Source organism: Phyllostomus hastatus, unplaced genomic scaffold (assembly GCF_019186645.2).
Source record: "Phyllostomus hastatus isolate PE091 unplaced genomic scaffold, TTU_PhHast_1.1 phas_contig_283, whole genome shotgun sequence".
NCBI lineage: Eukaryota > Metazoa > Chordata > Mammalia > Chiroptera > Phyllostomidae > Phyllostomus > Phyllostomus hastatus.
Genome location: NW_025333833.1, coordinates 13,555,126 through 13,574,152, shown reverse-complemented (window position 1 = coordinate 13,574,152; position 19,027 = coordinate 13,555,126). Strand labels below are relative to the sequence as shown.

Genomic DNA, 19,027 nt, shown 5'->3' with positions numbered 1-19,027 from the left:
ACATAAGCAACATGCACTGTATTTGACCACCGTATGTGGTTGGTCATAACAGGTCTTCAATCCTAAAGCATACTTTTGTTTTAGGTCTTATTAAGAAAGCAGAAATGCTGACCAGTGTTGAAAAGTGCATCTTAAAATCAATGGATTATATTTGGTCATGTTTTAACATTTAGTCTGCAGATTTATCTGATCAGAAACCAAAAATAATTTTAATAGGTTATTTAGTAGATTCCTTGTTTCATAATTTCTGTAATCTATGATCTCTTAAGTCTAGTTTATTGATTTTGGCAATACCATATTTGTGAAGGAATGTTATCTTTTTTTCCCACATTTTTGAAGCTTCAAGCTTGGACGATATTTCACTCATTTCAACTCCAAAACGTTCAAGTACATCACAGACTGTTTCCACTCCTACTTCGGTGCCTATCATTGAGTCGGCAGAGGCTATAGAAGCCAAGGCCGCCCTTAAACAGGTACAGATCCCACCTTCCCACCTTTATTTTGGGTTAGGTTTTCGATAACAGTGTCATCTTCTAAAAATTTCTCTGATACTTAGTTGCAGGAAATTTTTGAGAACTACAAAAAGGAAAAGGCAGATAATGAAAAACTCCAAAATGAGCAGCTCGAGAAACTTCAGGAGCAAGTCACAGATCTGCGGTCACAGAACACCAAAATATCTACACAGCTAGATTTTGCTTCTAAACGGTAAATTTTCGTTTGTTCATATTCTGAAATTGGAGTGATGCAGAGAAGATTAGCATGGTCCCTGCACAAGGATGACTTGCAAATTTGTGAAGCATTCCATGTTTTTTAACTTTGGGTGGTGGGCATGCCATACAATATGCAGGTGATGTATCAGAATTGTACACTTAAACCTATATAGTTTTCTTAGCCAGTGTCATCCCAATAAATTTAATGTTAAAAATAGATCACATTTAGATTATCCAAAAAAGGTAATGAAGTCCAAATGGCATACTTCAGTCTTCAGTGAACCAAAATCAGGGGTTAATTTGCATTCGTATTACTTTTTTGTGGACCATAATCCAGATGAGAAACTATGGGGGCTGTGTTCTAATATTGGTTAATGATTCCCTTGGGCCATTGCTGAGCAATCCAGATAGTTATTTAAAACTGAAGTTGATGTAAGAAGTGTTGCTAGAACTCCTTCCTGGCAGTGAAAGGCCTATGGTTTCTGTAGGACATAATTATTTTGTAAGTGCACCAGAGGATAAGCATGAGGTGAGCACCTTTATTCAGCCCTTTCTATTTTAGGTAGAAGACACACAGGTCTTCCAGAGAGTTAATTTTGGGGAAATGCACTTTCTTGGTCACTTACAAAGGAGTAACAGTAAACTTCATTCCATAGTTATTTGTTAGATCCGTTGAATACTTGTTAGCTTAACAAGTAGGGCGAATTTTATTCTGTGTATACAGGCACAACCTCGGAGATATCACAGGTTCAGTTCCAGGCTGCTGCAATGAAATGAATATCTCAATAAAGCGAGTCACACAAATTGTTTAGTTTCCCAGTGCATAAAAAAGCTATGTATACACTCTTCTGTAGTATGTTAAGTGTGCATTATGTCTAAAACATTATGTACCTTAATTTCAAAACGTTTTCTTAGAAGTGCTAACCATCATCTGAGCCTTTTAACAACTCATGATCTTTTTGATGGTGGAGGGTCTTGCCTTGGTGTTCATAAATATCTATATTTATGGCAGTATCTATAAATATCTTTAGCCCTGTATCTATACCAGTATCTTTAGCCAGTATCTATAGCCCTGGCTGGTGTGGCTCAATGGATTGAGTGCCGGCCTGCGAATCAAAGGGTTGCCAGGTCAGTTTCCAGTCAGGGCACATGCCTGGGTTGCAGGCCAGGTCCCCAGTTTGAGGCATGGGAGAGGCAACCACACTTTCGTGTTTCTCTCCCTCTCTTTCTCTCTCCTTTCCCCTCTCTCTAGAAGTAAATAAATAAAATATATTTTTTTAAAAAGCAGTATCTACAAAGCATAGTGAAATGAGGTTTGCTGTACTACATGTTTTTGTAAGGATATGGCAGGCAGTTAACCTCTATAATATAATTTCAGGTTTGATATTCAAAATAAAAGCATCCTTTTCCCCCTACGTTCATAGTTCTAGCTAGCCATTTGCTAAGATTTCAAGCACATAAGAAAATAAGATGAAGAGTTATAGTGGAAAATAGAAAGGCAAAAATCTGTTACTAGCTGCATAAATATCTAAAATTGGATACTGCATTTTGGTGAGTGTCTAGTGTATCAACATTGTATTTGGCATTATTCAATATGGTTAAAATTCTTGTAAATGAATAAGATTAAAAAGTTAATTCAACTTGAAATATTGTGCTTATTTAGAGTTTAAATTAAACTGCTAACTTTGAAGTTGAGAAAAAAGGTATCACATTACAAAGCCACTTTTTAAAGTATACTTAATTATTTAAAATTAAGCTAATGTGAAATTCTTTAAGGAACTAAACTAGGATGCAGTGTCTTACAGAATTGTCCTTCTTTTCTATAAGGTATGAGATGCTACAAGATAATGTTGAAGGATATCGCCGAGAAATAACATCCCTGCAGGAGAGAAATCAGAAGCTCACTGCAACGACTCAAAAGCAGGAGCAGATCATCAACACAATGACGCAAGACCTGAGAGGAGCAAACGAAAAGCTGGCTGTTGCAGAAGTGAGACCAATTTCTCTCATCTGACTTGCCTTATAAATTGCATTTGTCATTTGACTTTTTAGTTATTACTTTGATTTTACTGGTTGGTGTGACAGAATTTGAGAGGTTTGTGTATTATAAGTTTTTATTACATAGTTTCCAAATACAGTTGGCCCTTGATCAAGGTTTGAACTGCACAGGTCCACTTGCCCATGAATCTGCTTATACGTGAACCCAGTATAAGTAAACCCGCATCATTCAAGCCTATGTTGTTCAAGGGTCGACAGTAGTTAGATCCATGGTTGGAAATCTGTATGTGGAGGGCCCACCTCCCTGTGTGGCTGATTGGTGCCCCACACTGCTACGTTGTTGAAGGGGCAGCTATATCCAGTTGTGTATCAGCTGAGTGACTATTTCTGTTCAAACTGAAGGAGAAGTTTGTTTTTCTGGACTAAGATTTCCTTATAAGTCTTCCATTTCAAAATAAATTTGTAAATCATTCTTTCTGTAGTTGTAACAAAAACAAATGAATGTTTTTCTTGCTCATTTCTAATAAGAGACAATTAAAAATTTTATTAGCATTGAATTATATTTTTTAATTTCACCGTGAATGTAAATGTCTACCAGAAATTGACAGTACATTCAACTAAATACTGAATTCTTTGATGACTAATTTTTATGAAGTATTTTGCTTTTTTATTAAGTTATCTCTCAACTTTTGTTGAACTAGGTGAAGTTGTCCCCCATTTTACTTGTTGAAACACAAACTAAAAGCTAAGTAATTTGCCTGTTTTGGCACAGTTATGCAATATGAGTTGGTTGGGACTTAAACCTAGGTATTCTGAATCCAACGGCTATGTTCTTTTATTTTTATCTTGCTCCCGTTCCTTTTTGGGGAATGCATTTTTTCAAAATGGTGGAGATAGTTTGATAATTGATAGTTTATGACTTATGTAAAGATGAATACTTAGAGGATATTGATCTTCCAGTCACACTCCCAGATGCCCTGAGACGCAGAGTCCGTTCTTCATGGGGGACAAAGAAGTTAAAATGCATCAGTCAGCACTCTTTAGGTAGTAACCGTGCTACCTCACACAACTTGCATGGTTTAATAGCATGCAGGTATGACTGGAGCATAATTTTGCAGTTTTTCTTTTACTCTGACATTTTAGATTTTTGTTACTTGTTTTAAAGCCTTATTTTTAGAGCAAAGAAATTGGAAATATTTGTGGTAAAAGCAAGATTTTTTTTCTTTGATCTGTTGGTGTTTCCAGTTATTTTTGCTCCATATTTCAACACATGTAACTAAGTTTTATTTTCGTATATAAAAAAAGATATAGTCTCTCCCATCCAGTACTAACCAGGCCCGACCCTGCTTAGCTTCCGAGATCAGACAAGATCGGGCGCATTTAGGGTGGTATGGCCGTAGACAGAAGATATAGTCTCTAATTAGCATTAAGGAATATGGAATGATGGAGGAGCATATTCATTTCATAACTGTATTATTGCATTTGACACATTGTTTTCCAACATTTTTTTCTTTTGTAATTTCCTCAAGGTAAGAGCAGAAAATTTGAAAAAGGAAAAGGAAATGCTTAAGCTGTCAGAAGTTCGTCTCTCTCAGCAAAGAGAGTCTTTGTTAGCTGAACAAAGAGGACAAAACTTACTGCTAACTAATCTGCAAACAATTCAGGTAACTAAATAAAAAGGCACATATAGAAACAATTTAAATAGTTTTAACATTATATTTTCTTAGTTATCTTAATTAGAAAATTTATCTGCCATTTTTGTCATGTATTATGATGATCATTGAATTTTGAGGTTTACTAAGATTTGTCAGTATTCTAAATAATTTTTGAAAAAGACCTGAAATTCATGCAGTTGGCAGTTTCGATCTTCAGGTCTGTCTGTATTTAAAAAGGGCTGTGCAATTGAATTGCTTACAAGAATAAATTTGTCGTTTTTATTTTGTGCCTTAAAACTTGAAGAAATCTGAATGGCTATTGTAATATGTTTTTCTTTTTTTCCTATTAAATAGATGTTTTAATATGTAAAATGTCAAAATAACTTTCTTAGTGTCATAGATCTTAATGTAGAAATGGGTTTCGATTCTATAATTCCCTATATCCTTTAATTGGTATTGCTTTTTTGACTTTTTTCTTTAACATAACCAAAAATCTTTTCTTTACCATAGGGAATACTGGAGCGATCTGAAACAGAAACCAAACAAAGGCTTAGTAACCAGATAGAAAAGTTGGAACATGAGATATCTCATCTAAAAAAGAAGTTGGAAAATGAGGTGGAACAAAGGCATACGCTTACCAGAAACCTAGATGTGAGTCTGTCAGGGTTCGGAGCATCTGTAGGTTTGTGGTCAACAGTCAGACGGGTGTGCACACGCGGCTGTCTTATGTTTGATGAGACTTCTTACAAACTCAAGTTCTTCTTGCCTCCTTCTATGCCTAATAATATTTATTGGGTGCCATACATTGTGAGTTTTCTCCACTGGGGTGATGGTTATTTTTCTGTTCCTGAAAATATTGAACTTTACTCTGGGATATGGGAAAGTTACTTGAAAAAGTTTGATTTTCTTGAGTGTTACTTTTTATGATTTATTAGGCAGGCCCAAAGCAGTGCTCAGTCTCGAACAAATTGTTCTCCATGACTGAGTTTAGACCTTCCTGAGTACTGGTCCCTAGTGTTCAATGGATTTGTGAGTTTTTTCAGTCTGGCTACTGGGAATAGACATTATTCCTGATATTCTGTGCACGCCAGATACTCTTCACCCCAGTCTCTCTGGATGATTCTTTACCTTGTCTGGGGTAATTTCACATGCATAAACTGATCAGTTTTGCTGAATATTCCAGAGGGATCCTCTGCAAATCACCAGGGTATTCTTACCTGTGTACCTCTGTTCTCTCTAATAGCGTATCTTACGAACTGGAGCTAATTTAGCCTTCTTGCACTCTCAGTTCTGCCTTCTCAATTCAGGTGGTGTGCTGGCCCCTGCCTCATTTCCCTTTCCCTGTGCCATAGCCTGTGGACACTCTTAAGTCGATAAGCTAGGGAAATTGTACAGCTAGCTTTTCTTGTATCCTGTCAACCCGTAATTGTAAAACTGTTGTATGTGTTGTATCCATTTTTGTTTGTGTGTTCCGTTGTTTCAGATGAGAAGGTGAACCTGGTTTCTCTTACTCTATCTTGGCAAGAGTTTTAAAAATCTGTAAAAAGATTAACTTGAGCCTCGAATTATTTAAGAATCTAAAAACAGTATTTGTAGGGTTAATGTATTTTTTTCTTATAGGTTCAACTTTTAGATACAAAGAGGCAGCTGGATACTGAGACGAATCTTCATAACAACACAAAAGAACTATTAAAAAATGCTCAAAAGGAAATTGCAACATTGAAACAGCACCTCAGTAATATGGAAGCCCAGCTTGCTTCCCAGTCCTCACAGAGAACTGGGAAAGGTAAATAAGTGATTAGACTGGTAATAAAGTGTTTCTTTGGAAACATTTGTAACATCTGTCAATAACTAACCTTTTTTCTCCGTGGGTACTAGCAAAGAGAATAAGAAACACTTCATGTAGTAAAGCCCAGCTTTAGGCCTAGATTAGCAGAGCTTCAGACTCGGAAGGTTCAGAGCGGTTCTGCAAGCATCTGACCAAGGTGCACTATCAGTTTTCTAGTTGTTGAAACCACTTATTGACGCTTGAAAAACATTTCTTTTGAAGGCTAATGTTTGCATTTTAAACTCTCCCTTTTGAGATAATGGTTCTTGTTAAATATATAACAGCGAGGCTCATTTACGAAATAATTGATTTTTTTGCTGTCATTCAGAGCAGTCTTCCTGAGTATTGCTCGTTGATTGCCTCAGGTAAAAGATTTGTTTCATTAGATTTTGTTTATTTTGGGAATATACCATTTTAAATGCAAAGCTTTTGTGTCCGTATAATCTTTCCATATGGTGTTATTTCTTACTAGAAAAGAAATATAAAGCATGATAGAATTGCCTGTGTATGTGTACATGTATGTATAGATGTGTACATGTATGTATAGATGTATACATAAATACATAGATGTATGTAGTGTGTGTATGATTACCTAAAAGTCTTCTCTTACTGATCCCATTTGATAAGAAATACTTCTAGTGCAATTTTTCCCCTTTCCAAGGATTTGGGCTAAATGATTAAGATTCGGGGTTTTAGAGTAAGCGGTGTTTAGATAATAAGTTAATAATCTGCTAATTCCCTCAAGCACCTCCTCAGATTAGTGGAAATATGTTGTATTTTTCTCTGTGAAATATCCTTACTATCCGTAACAGAGGATTTCAGATATTTGATTTTTTTTTTAAGACATACTGACTAAATAGCTGTTTTTATTTTGGTATTCAGCATGGGTTGAAACATACTTCCTAGGTAGTTAAGTACTTGTACATTTGAGCCTTAATCCCAGTTTTACAAACTCTTTGATAACACTTGTCTCTTAGATCATTTAAAATGTGAATGTTAATGTCAAATCTCTTAGGTCAGCCCAGCAACAAGGAAGATGTGGATGATCTTCTGAGTCAACTGCGGCAGATGGAAGAGCAGGTGAATGACTTGAAGGAGAGACTCAGAACAAGCACTAGTAACGTGGAGCAGTATCGAGCCATGGTTACCAGTTTAGAGGAATCCCTTAACAAGGAAAAACAGGTATACACAATTTGAATAAAATTTGAATGCACTTGTTAGCATTTCCTTTTAGTAAGGAGCCTGCTGTGTGTAAGGCACGCTGGTTAGGGTGAGTTGAGCTGATGTCCTTCTGCTTACCTCTTAAAAAGTGCTTGAGTGTAATCAGCAAGATTAAAACAACCCACAAAATTTGTAAAACCAGGGAGGGCATGATCTCTGTAGGAAAGGTACAAGTCAGATGTTGATGTGAGTGGGAGGTATGTGAGGGTATTTGTCTCCTGACCAGGGACAATGTCGTAAAATAGATGGCATTTTTGTACAGTCTTGGAAGTATCATTTGGACAGTCAGAGAAAGTTACTGTGTAGCAGGAACCCTCTTCCAAGACAGGAAGGCTTCAAGAGGATAACAGTTTGGCTAGTGTGAAGTACTGAGGCATGTAATCAAAAGTGTGGTCCAGAACCAAAAGTGAAGTGTTTTGAATGTCATGCTTTGTAAAATGATTAAATGATTCCCCCCAACATATTATACATATAATTTGTTTTAAATAGCAAGATTAATATAGCAGATTAAAGAATACAAAATTCATTTTGGGAGGCCATAGCAGTAGTCTAGGGCCACAGTTTTAAAAGATCCTTTTGTAGTTGGCATCATGGAAATCAAAACAGGTGGGGGTGGGGGAATCCTTTCACTCATAGAAAGGACAGAGTTGGCGAGGGGACATGCAGATTGAGGGAGAAATGAGAATTGGAAATTTCCCTTCAAAAGAGAAAAATGGCCAATAGCCAAGTTGAGAGGTAAATTATGCTTATAGTTTTAAATGTTTTTGAACTCATTAGTCAACTATTGATGGATTTTTTTTAAAGACAAACAATGTTAGTACTTTTCAAATTTAGCTTAGATTTGGAGAAAGTACTTGTTTAATTTTAAATGTGTATAATACGTGTATCCTACTGTTGGGATGATGGTGAAGGTGACAGAGGAAGTACGTAAGAATATTGAAGTTCGTTTAAAAGAGTCGGCTGAGTTTCAGACACAGTTGGAAAAGAAGTTGATGGAAGTGGAGAAGGAAAAACAGGAACTTCAGGATGACAAGAGAAAAGCCATAGAGAGCATGGAACAACAGGTAAATTATGTTACTAACCATGTAAATCTTTGTGTGTATACGGACTTGAATTCTTTTAAATAGCGTATTAGTTACCATTTGATTCATCTCAACAGATACTGATTGAACCCAAACCCAACAATTTCAGTTTTATGTTTTACATTGCTCTGGAAATCTATTCAAGTTTCCTTTGATTATTTAAGACTGCATTATGGTGTAGGTCTCAGTGCTGCTTTTTACAAACCTCTGCCTGAGAACAGACTTTTGCAAGTATTAGTAGGGAGGGAGTATGGAGCTGTAAGTTTGCAGATTATATCAGGTTGTAACTATCTTAAATTACTTATAAGAAGGTCTAATTGAGTTTTAAAAAATATCTGTCCTTCAGTATCTTAAAAGTAAGTTTATAATTAACTGTGACTTTAATCTTGTTCTTTCAATTCAGTTATCTGAATTAAAGAAAACACTCAGCAGTGTCCAGAATGAAGTACAAGAAGCTCTTCAGAGAGCAAGCACGGCTTTGAGCAACGAACAGCAAGCCAGACGTGACTGTCAGGAGCAAGTAAGTGTCTCTGACTCTCTGTACTGACAGTACCGACAGGTGAGCTTTGGTCCTAGGGAGCAGTCGTAGGGTCTACAAGTGGAAATACAAGGCGATTTCCACTTTTGTGGAACTTAGACTAAGATCAGTTGAAAAGTGTAGAGGAAGGCTAAACATAAATAGTATAATATTCATTAACAAAACAATCTTGATACATGGTGAAATATAAAAGTAGGAGAAGGACAGTAAATGTATACTTGCTCTCATTTGCAAACTTTTTTATTGTTGTAACCTACTAGTTCTGATTATGAAACTATATTATGGATGAGATAGAGATAATTTCCTTAGCAAAACATTTTTAGTACATTACTGAGGTTACAGATTTTTATACACCACTTCTTTTAAAGCTTAAGAAATATAGAATGAAATTATTTAAGTATGTGTACTCACACGCCCACACATGCCTATGTGATAAAGTTTTTCATATTTTTTATGAATAAAAAATAATAAAACACAGTTCAGGGGATTATTGAAATGGTGGAATGGGAAATGAATATCTAAGAATATCACTAATGTTCTGATTTTTGAGTTCATTGGTATATTAATAGCCAGTTATTTGGTCTCATCTTTATTGCTTACTACATATACATAACATGTATATATATCACAGTTGCTTTAAAAATGGGATGCAGGGGGACATGCTTCAGAGGTAAATGAGACGAAACGAATTGTCCTTTTCTTATTGCCAAACAGCATAACATTGGAAATTAAAATCAGACAATGTATCTATAATACAGTTTTCAAATTATTTTCATTCTAAGTTTTTGCATGTGTATGCATATATTTTACATAAATGAGTTATATTTAGCTTTTATTTTATAAAATCTGTCCCAAATTGCTACATAGTCTTCATAAGTTTCATTTGAGCCAGCTCTTTTCATCAAATAGAAAGTAGCATAACTTTTAATTATTTTATTTTGCTGCATTTTTATTGTCTCCACTTCTATTATTTTACATAATGCAATGTGCATCTTCTTTTGTACTGAATAAATCGGGGTTTTAATCACTTGTGTGTGGGGAATGTGATTGCGTGCAGGCTAAAATAGCCGTGGAAGCTCAGAATAAGTATGAGCGGGAGCTGATGCTGCACGCGGCTGACGTCGAAGCTCTGCAGGCCGTCAAGGAGCAGGTTTCCAAAATGGCCTCGGTCCGGCAGCATTTGGAAGAAACCGCCCAGAAGGCCGAGTCACAGTTGTTGGAATGTAAAGCCTCTTGGGAGGAAAGAGAGAGAATGTTAAAGGTATTATTGTACATCATCACAGAATGTTCTGGAGAATTGAAAAGTTTGGGTTTTTCTTTTCAATATCCATGGGGAAATCTGCTGTTATGACAGAGTCTTGACTTTTACAGGATGAAGTTTCCAAGTTTATGTCTCGCTGTGAAGATCTAGAGAAACAGAATAGATTACTTCATGATCAGATTGAAAAATTAAGTGACAAGGTGGTTGCCTCTGTGAAGGAAGGTGTACAAGGCCCATTGAATGTATCTTTCAGTGAAGAAGGAAAATCACAAGAACAAATTTTAGAAATTCTCAGGTAAATGCAGTATATTCTTAATGCTTTATTTCTGTGGTGTGACAACTGAAATGTTAACGACAAATGTATAGATTAGAGAAGTGGGGGTTATGTGCTATTTAGTTATACAGCTCACACTGTCTCTTACTGGCCAACAGACCCACTGCCGTCCACATAGTGGTCGCTTCTGACATTCAGACATGCCAGTTTAGGTAAATGGCTTTAAGTTGAGTTTGATAGTGAGAACTTGAGTGGATTCTTTGAAAAACTAAATGCCTTTCAGATCATTTTAAAGATACACATTTCCAAAGCGACCGTCTCTAATAAATATCTTATTATTTATTAATGTAAACATAGTTATTAAAGTGTGAATGGATCTTGTTGCCTTAAAATTACCCAAGTTTTGAAGTATTGTCGTTTTTTTATTCAAATAAAATCTTAATATGTTCTTGCAGATTCATACGACGAGAGAAAGAAATTGCTGAAACGAGGTTTGAGGTGGCTCAGGTCGAGAGCCTGCGTTACCGGCAGAGGGTGGAACTGCTGGAGAGGGAACTGCAGGAGCTGCAGGACAGTCTGAACGCTGAAAGAGAGAAGGTCCAGGTGTGTGTCCAAGATTTAAGAAAGCAGTTGTTAAATCAAGTGGAAAAGTGATTGTAGTTTCTGATGACATAGAATTTAATTAGAAATGAGTAGTCTTCCTAAGCTCATCCATTCATTAAACATTACTAAACACTGATACAGTTTAGTGTTAACAGGCTAGTGATAATGAGATTACCACAGTGAGAAACCACAATGAGATTGTGGTTTCAAATTCTAGCTTCATATCATTAGATGTGTACTTTAGATATATTGTTTAACTTCCCTGCTCTGAAATTTCCTCATTTGTAAATGGAGATGATGATAACTGGGATTGAGTTAGTACATGTGAAACATTTAGAATCATGTCTGGTGCATAATAAGTGCTTACATTTTAGTTATCTGAATTGTTGTAGTTGTCATTATATATGCATCTGGACATTCTAGGGTAATGTAGTGGACAGAGACTGCAATAGAATATTTCTTCTCAGCAAAGGAGCAAAAAAAAAATTGTAACATCTATCAACCAAAGAAAGGAAAAGAAGGTTCTACAATGAATGGATGGTCTCAACAAAGCTCAACTCTAACCCTCACTAACACCCAAAAACTTACTGCATGACCTCATTCTGAGGAGCTGCAGTAACAAAACCCCACATCTGGAAGGGAGGCAATTAAGACCTTGAATCATTTCTCTATTTTTAACTGATAGGTAGTTGGAATGACTGCTAGAGAGAAAACACTGAAATAGGAAAGTGAAGTTAGATCTTTAGAATATATGTTTTCATAAAGAAATTAAAAGTTCCAGAATTACATCATGTTGAGGAAGCAATCCAAGTTCAAATATGTCCCATCATAGATATAATAAACAGACCCTCTATTTCACTTGGAGGAAAAGCAGCAGAATCAGGGTTATTAACAAAGGTTACATATTCACTCAATCTCTCCTGCTTCCTTTGCTGCTCTTTTGGGTTATAGGAAGACAAATAATACTACAAGATGCCCAGCCCACAAACAAGTTATAGGGGAAAAACCAGCTCTTAACATACAGTGAACAAAAGTCAAGAAGTAACACATGTCAGAAATAACGGAACGTTTATCCACTGTGAACACTGTTGGGTGGTAACCATGAGCCATGGTTTTGAAAAATGGCTAGAGGACTACTAAGTGCATGTGTAAAAGGTGGATAATTACACTCAGTGAGAACCAGAAAAAAGTTCTTTACAATTGAACAAATACTCAGGAAAAGTGCTCAGAGCCAAACTGATGGAACAACTGAATGAAATGAGAAAGATTTTCTGAACAAAGGTTGGAGAAGGACCAAAATAACATGTTAGAATGATTATTAAATTCAGTGCACCAAGAAAAAGGATAGAGAAAGACAGAGATCTGGATTGTTGTTTTTACCTAATGGTAGAATGGGTTATTTGTTGGTGGGGTTTGCAGTACCTTTTCACTTTCATCGTTGTGATTTCTTGCATTTGTTTAAACTCTTTGTACTTAGCAAGCATCACAGAAAGATAAACATATAAAACTTTCAAAATTTTAGTTTTAGAAGTTGACATTTAAATTCTCTAGGGAAGATTAGAACTGGTAGGAAAAGATAGGTCTTCACCTATTGTTGGATGTTGGTGTATACCCATGTTTCAAATCTTTAGGTAACTGCAAAAACAATGGCCCAGCATGAAGAACTGATGAAGAAAACCGAGACAATGAACGTGGTTATGGAGACCAATAAGATGCTAAGGGAAGAAAAGGAGAGGCTAGAGCAGGAGCTACAACAGATGCAAGCAAAGGTTTGTAACTTACTAGTCAAGAGTAGAAGCATGTTATTTTTGTTAAAATGAAGTGGATTTATCCATCAGGTGTTAAAAACGAATCGGCGTTGTTTTTAGGTGAGGAAACTGGAGTTAGATATCTTACCTTTACAAGAAGCCAATGCCGAGCTCAGTGAGAAGAGTGGCATGCTGCAAGCAGAGAAGAAGCTGTTGGAAGAAGATGTCAAACGTTGGAAAGCCCGCAATCAGGTCAGTGTGATTAAACCCATTCTGAACATGGAAACATCTTTCTTTTAAACAGGATGAAGTTTAAGGGGATAAATGATTTGAAGAACTGGTGAAAATTACTGTTTTTAACATGAAAGTCTAATATGTTACATGTACATGCAACTTAGTTTTTAAATTTTTTGGTCATATTTTGTTTTGTTTTGGTCATAAACAGCTAGTTTATGTCTTTTAATTACAAATTTAGGATTTTACTTTATCTCTGAAATACTTGTGTACATGAGAAAATGGATTTATACAGGTTATCGAAGCACTTTGAGAAGATTTGTTCCCTGGAAACCTTTTGAAGGGGGGACAAAACCGTATCGCATAGTATGGTTAGAAACTCCAGCTGTGTATTCAGTCAGAAGGATGAAAATCTGCCTCACCATGTACTCGTTATGTGACTCGTGAGACATCCTTAGTCTTACGAGCCAATTTTCCTCATTTGTAAAAATGAGGCTATAATACTAATTTCCATGTTACAAAAATTAAATAATAAATGTAAAACAGGTCACCCATCACCTGCTACCTAGAAAAATGAGTGGTTTTGAGTGGTCACCATTGTTATCTGAGTAGGACTGTAGAGTTTAAGAGACCATTAATTTTTCTGCTTTTCCTAGGCAGTTATAGTTAGGATTTTCATTTTTTTCTAGATTACAGTATATTAGAAACATTTTTACTTGTAAATGTTACTTTAATGAAATTAGGTGTTTATTTACTATTAAAAGCTTATAGATTTTGGGGTCTCTTTATTTGGTTCTGTTGTAACTATTCTGAAATGTTTGTTTGCAACTATGAAAACACAGGATGGGGCAAAAGTAGGTTTACAGTTGGGAGTACACGATACAGCATTTATTCTTGTATTATTATTTATCAATTATTATTTTTCATATGAACAACTGCCACATCTATATAATGAATAGTTAATGACATTTTATTTTCCCTTTCCATTTTGGCTAGACTTTTTTAACTAAGTGGATTAAAGCTTTGATCTTAAATTATCCTGTAGTTGGTGTTTTGTTACTGTGTATGCAAGATACCTAATATAAAAATAATTAGATGTTCTTCTACTTTATAGCACAGTAATTTGATAAAACTTACAAAATGGTGTTATGCATTTTTGCTGTTTTAGCATCTAATAAATCAACAGAAAGATCCAGATACAGAAGAATATCGGAAGCTCCTTTCGGAAAAGGAAGTTCATACTAAGCGTATTCAACAGTTAACTGAAGAAGTTGGGAGACTTAAAGCTGAGATTGCAAGGTACATAGAAAGCCTTGAGTTGTATAGGAAATGTGAAATCTTAAAGAAGTTTGTTTCCACTCTTTATAAGACTCGCCCTGTGTCCTTCCTGATTTTAGAAAGAATAGAAAATGCTGGAGCCTTCACATGTGACTTTTCCCTTTATTACCTTAAGGAGCCAAGCATGGAGTAGTTTATTTTATGCCTTCACATACAAATTACTTATCTATATTTTGTTACTTTTTAAAAAAAACTACTCAGTTGGTACAAGTCTAAAGTTTAATATGTTTATCTTCTGAACAGTCAAAATAACTTTTGCAAATTGGTTTCTATTTTTGTTTTGGTTAAAATATATTTATGAACCTATTTTGAGAGACTTCAGTGAGGTATATAAGTAACAAGTTTTTGATGAGCTTGTCCTTTTAAAGATAAGTTGAATATTAAAATTAATGTTTATGGTTTACTTTTTTAAAGATTTAATGTCATTTGTCCATGTCATAGCCCCTATTTACATTATGCTTTAGGAAACTAAGATTCATAAAGGTACCTAAGGTTATAGTTAGTAGTTGTTAAACCCGTATTCCTAATTCAGGGTAATCTGATTTAAGTTTATGTTAAAGTACAGGGTTTGGAAGCTCTACCCCACAGGCCCGTTTTGTATGGCTTATAAGCTAAAATGATGTTTACATTTTTAAAATGTTTTTAAAAGGAAGAGCAACTGTATATGCTCTACAAAACCTAGCATTTACTCAACACCCGGTCACATGGAGTGTAGATTTTGCTATCAGACTGATGTGGATTAAAAACTGTACCGACGCTTACTCTGTAAAATTGTGCATGTTACTTGACTGCTTGTGACTCAGTTTTTCTCCTCTGCCATGGCTGTGTACAACCTATGTGTAATGAGCAAGTAAGATCTTTTTATAGACCGCGGGTTCATAAGTTGACGAATTATCTCTTGAAGTATATGTAGTTTTATAGGAGTTTTAAATAAAAATTTTACTAACGCAACAATAAAAATGTAAATTAAAGGATTTTAAAACTTGAAAATCTCATATACTTAGTCTTTGATTGTTTTTTTGTTTAGATCAAATGCATCTTTGACTAACAACCAGAACTTAATCCAGAGTCTAAAGGAAGAGTTAAATAAAGTAAGAACTGAAAAGGAAAGTGTTCAAAAGGACTTAGATGCCAAAATAATTGATATCCAAGAAAAAGTCAAAACTATTACTCAAGTTAAGAAAATTGGACGTAGGTACAAGACTCAATATGAAGAACTCAAAGCACAACAAGATAAGGTATTTTGAAGTGACTTCCTTATTGTATGTATACTTTTTGTGTGTGTGTGTATAATACATTTTTTGAGGTACACAGTTTTGATCTACACAATTTGCACACTGTTTTATGTATCAGGCAAATGGGCCAAGGACCTGAACAAACAGGATGACTTTTAAAAATCTTATTTCTTCATAATTTTGATTATTGACTTTTAGATTCTAAACTTGAATATTAGCTAATTTATGATATTGTTATTTAAGATTCCTCTTTATTGTTATGTCAGGTCAATGAGGCCTCAGCTCTGTCTTCTGGAGACCATCAGGAACACCATGTGTCAGTCCAGGAAATGCAGGAGCTCAAAGAAACCCTTACCCAAGCTGAAACAAAGTCAAAATCGCTCGAGAGCCAAGTGGAGCATCTGCAGAAGGTATGAGTGTGAGAGAGAGTGAAGGTGTCTGTCCCAGTCCTTCCCTGGGTGAATGCCTAAAGAAATAGGATGAAATGCTATTCAGGGATAAAAAGGAATTTAAAAAAGAAATATATGTTAAATACTAACATTTTCACTTGTCATATGAAAATGTGTATTTTATCCTTTTTACTTTTAATAACTCGTGTCTGTAAGTAATGTCTGATCATTGTCAAGTGTTCACTTACTTGGTTTGATCAACACTTTATGTTTATACTTCCACTGAAACAAGCAAAATAATGCTTTACATTTTAAGTCTGCAGGGCATACAGTGTATGTTGATTTGATTGATTTACATAGTATATACTTTGTTTTCCTTGAAAGACATTATCTGAAAAAGAGACGGAAGCAAGAAATCTCCAGGAACAGACTGTGCAGCTTCAATCCGAACTTTCACGACTTCGCCAGGATCTGCAAGACAGAACCACGCAGGAGGAGCAGCTCCGACAGCAGATAACCGAAAAGGAGGAAAAGACCAGAAAGGCTATTGTGGCAGCAAAATCAAAAATTGCACATTTAGCTGGTAAGTTTCTGGATACTTGAAGGTTTAAACTTGATCGTGAAAGTTAGTTAATTGATGTGGGCTTAACATTAAGTGGAAAAGAAAAAAGTAAATATTATAAAGTGATCTCTCTGTAGTGTGTGTTTTAAGTATTAGGTTTACTTAAGTGGACACAACAAGAGCAATCTTAATTTTCAAGGAATGAGGTGGTACTTGTATATGAAGTCTTTCTTGTTAACTGGTGGTAAATAGATAGGGAGTACTGCTGTCTTTTTCCTTTAGTGCGTAACTATCGCGACCTTTTGATGGAGGTCCTTTGAGTCTACAGTATACCGTCCACAGGCCCTCTGTAGACTCCTGGAGAACACTGGCCCCTACCAGCCTAGGGATTTTTCTGTGCCTCACTGCACTGAGGGCCCCTCCAGCCCTTCAGGGAACATGCCAGGTTTCAGAGCAGCCCAGTGTTGCTACACACTGGGCTTCACTGTAACTTGCTTACCCATTTGCTTAGTAGGTAAATACAATGCCAAATCAGCTGGGTTTTATTATGAGCAATTTTTTAATGACCCCTAAGATAGTGTCTCAGTAACAAATAAGATGGAAAAAATACTTATTTTTGAGTATATGCAATAGATGGTATGAAATGAAAGTTGTGTAATTTATAATGTTCTTGCATTTAATAATATACATTGAAATATTAAAGGCCATATAAAAGGACTTGCAGTTTATGGTGAATTCTTTATCTGATCTTTGTTAGGAAAAGTCACCTATTTTTATGTTGGAATATAATTTATACTGGAGCAATAAAAACATGTTTAGAACCTCACCTGTTGAGATGTATCAGGTATTAGAATTATTGCAAATGTATTATTAAAAGTTCAAGAATAGAATTTGATGACCTTTGAATGTCTATTAAGTATATAAATATTCCTTATTTTCAGTGTTTGATTATAATATTAATAGAATCACATGTTTACCTCTTTAGGTGTAAAAGATCAGCTAACTAAAGAAAATGAGGAGCTTAAACAAAGGAACGGAGCCTTAGATCAGCAGAAGGATGAATTGGATGTTCGTATGACTGCTCTTAAGTCACAATATGAAGGTCGAATTAGTCGCTTGGAAAGAGAACTCAGGGAGCATCAAGAGAGACACCTTGAGCAGAGAGATGAGCCTCAAGAACCTACTAATAAGGTGATTAGCTAATTCTGTCACAATGACAAATCTTTCTGTACATTTTACTTGAAGGTGTCTGTTGACTGGGGAGCCTTTATCACAGTGAATTTTGGCTAAACCAGAAATACAGAGAGTGTGAACATATTTTGATGGTACTGTTCGATGGAATCCTGTGGTACAGGCTTAGTAATCCATAGTTTTTCTTTTATTTATAGGTCCCAGAACAGCAGAGACAGATCACGTTGAAAACAACTCCAGCTTCTGGGGAAAGAGGAATGTGAGTTTTAGTTCATTTCTATTCTGTCCGTTTTTATTTTAAACTTTCGGGAAGATATAGAGATCTTTGGGGAGAAAACATATCTTTGTACTCTACTACAGAAAGTATGTCCCATCAGGTAGAGTTTTGTGACAAAGAAAACACCTTCCATCTTTTAGTTTGTGATTGACATCTCAGATAGGCTACTAATTCTCCCTGTGATGTTAAACATACAAATATAAGAGGCTGGGCTGAGACTTAGGTAAAATGGTCAACAGTTGAGTTTTCCTGCACAGATGTTAATGCTTAAATTCAAAACCTCTTCAGTAAGAGTTTTGAAATATTTAGTGAACAAAAACCATAGAATTATATTCACTGTTTGTTTGTTTTTGTTTGTTTTAATCTGCCAAAAGTCTACCCAAAGCAATGTTAGGAAAAAAAAGTAGTAAGGTCTGAAGCACTCACTTCAGGAAATATATGCGCTTTGTTTTTTGACAGAGTGTGTGTACTTTGTAAAGAACATTTATGTAATTCAGTTATTCTTGTATTTTCCCCTCTGTAAGTGCCAGCACATCAGACCCACCAACAGCGAATATCAAGCCAACCCCTGTTGTCTCTACGCCAAGTAAAGTGACAGCCGCAGCGATGGCTGGGAATAAGTCTACACCCAGGGCTAGTATCCGCCCCATGGTTACACCTGCAACTGTTACAAACCCTACTACTACCCCAACAGCTACAGTGATGCCCACTACACAAGTGGAGTCGCAGGAAGGTAAGTAAAGCAGTACAGATATGAGTGGACTGGCTGCTTGTTTAGATTTGTTATGGGAGGATGACAGTAACTCTAGGGAGAAATGACACTTCCACTAAAACTAAAGTCAGATGTGATCATTAAAGAAGGCAGTTAATATTTTCAAGTGAG

At 35.6% G+C, this 19,027-nt stretch overlaps 1 protein-coding gene and 1 non-coding gene across 4 annotated transcripts in view; both read left to right on the top strand.

Annotated features, from left to right (window-relative positions):
• The window catches only part of TPR (translocated promoter region, nuclear basket protein), a 61,178-nt gene that overhangs the window by 17,953 nt on the left and 24,198 nt on the right, over positions 1-19,027 (top strand). For all 3 annotated transcript variants that reach the window (XM_045838488.1, XM_045838486.1, XM_045838489.1), the window contains exons 17-37: positions 340-473; positions 557-705; positions 2,538-2,700; positions 4,238-4,372; positions 4,874-5,014; positions 5,984-6,149; positions 7,207-7,373; positions 8,324-8,476; positions 8,898-9,014; positions 10,090-10,293; positions 10,404-10,588; positions 11,023-11,170; positions 12,802-12,939; positions 13,039-13,170; positions 14,321-14,451; positions 15,518-15,728; positions 15,992-16,135; positions 16,499-16,697; positions 17,662-17,867; positions 18,065-18,126; positions 18,669-18,877. In XM_045838488.1, the coding sequence (XP_045694444.1) occupies positions 340-473; positions 557-705; positions 2,538-2,700; positions 4,238-4,372; positions 4,874-5,014; positions 5,984-6,149; positions 7,207-7,373; positions 8,324-8,476; positions 8,898-9,014; positions 10,090-10,293; positions 10,404-10,588; positions 11,023-11,170; positions 12,802-12,939; positions 13,039-13,170; positions 14,321-14,451; positions 15,518-15,728; positions 15,992-16,135; positions 16,499-16,697; positions 17,662-17,867; positions 18,065-18,126; positions 18,669-18,877 (3,294 nt within the window). The remainder of the gene's footprint in view (positions 1-339; positions 474-556; positions 706-2,537; positions 2,701-4,237; positions 4,373-4,873; positions 5,015-5,983; positions 6,150-7,206; positions 7,374-8,323; positions 8,477-8,897; positions 9,015-10,089; positions 10,294-10,403; positions 10,589-11,022; positions 11,171-12,801; positions 12,940-13,038; positions 13,171-14,320; positions 14,452-15,517; positions 15,729-15,991; positions 16,136-16,498; positions 16,698-17,661; positions 17,868-18,064; positions 18,127-18,668; positions 18,878-19,027) is intronic.
• On the top strand, positions 706-811 carry LOC123818578. Its single transcript, XR_006785649.1, has one exon. It is a non-coding gene; the product is annotated as a U6 spliceosomal RNA (small nuclear RNA).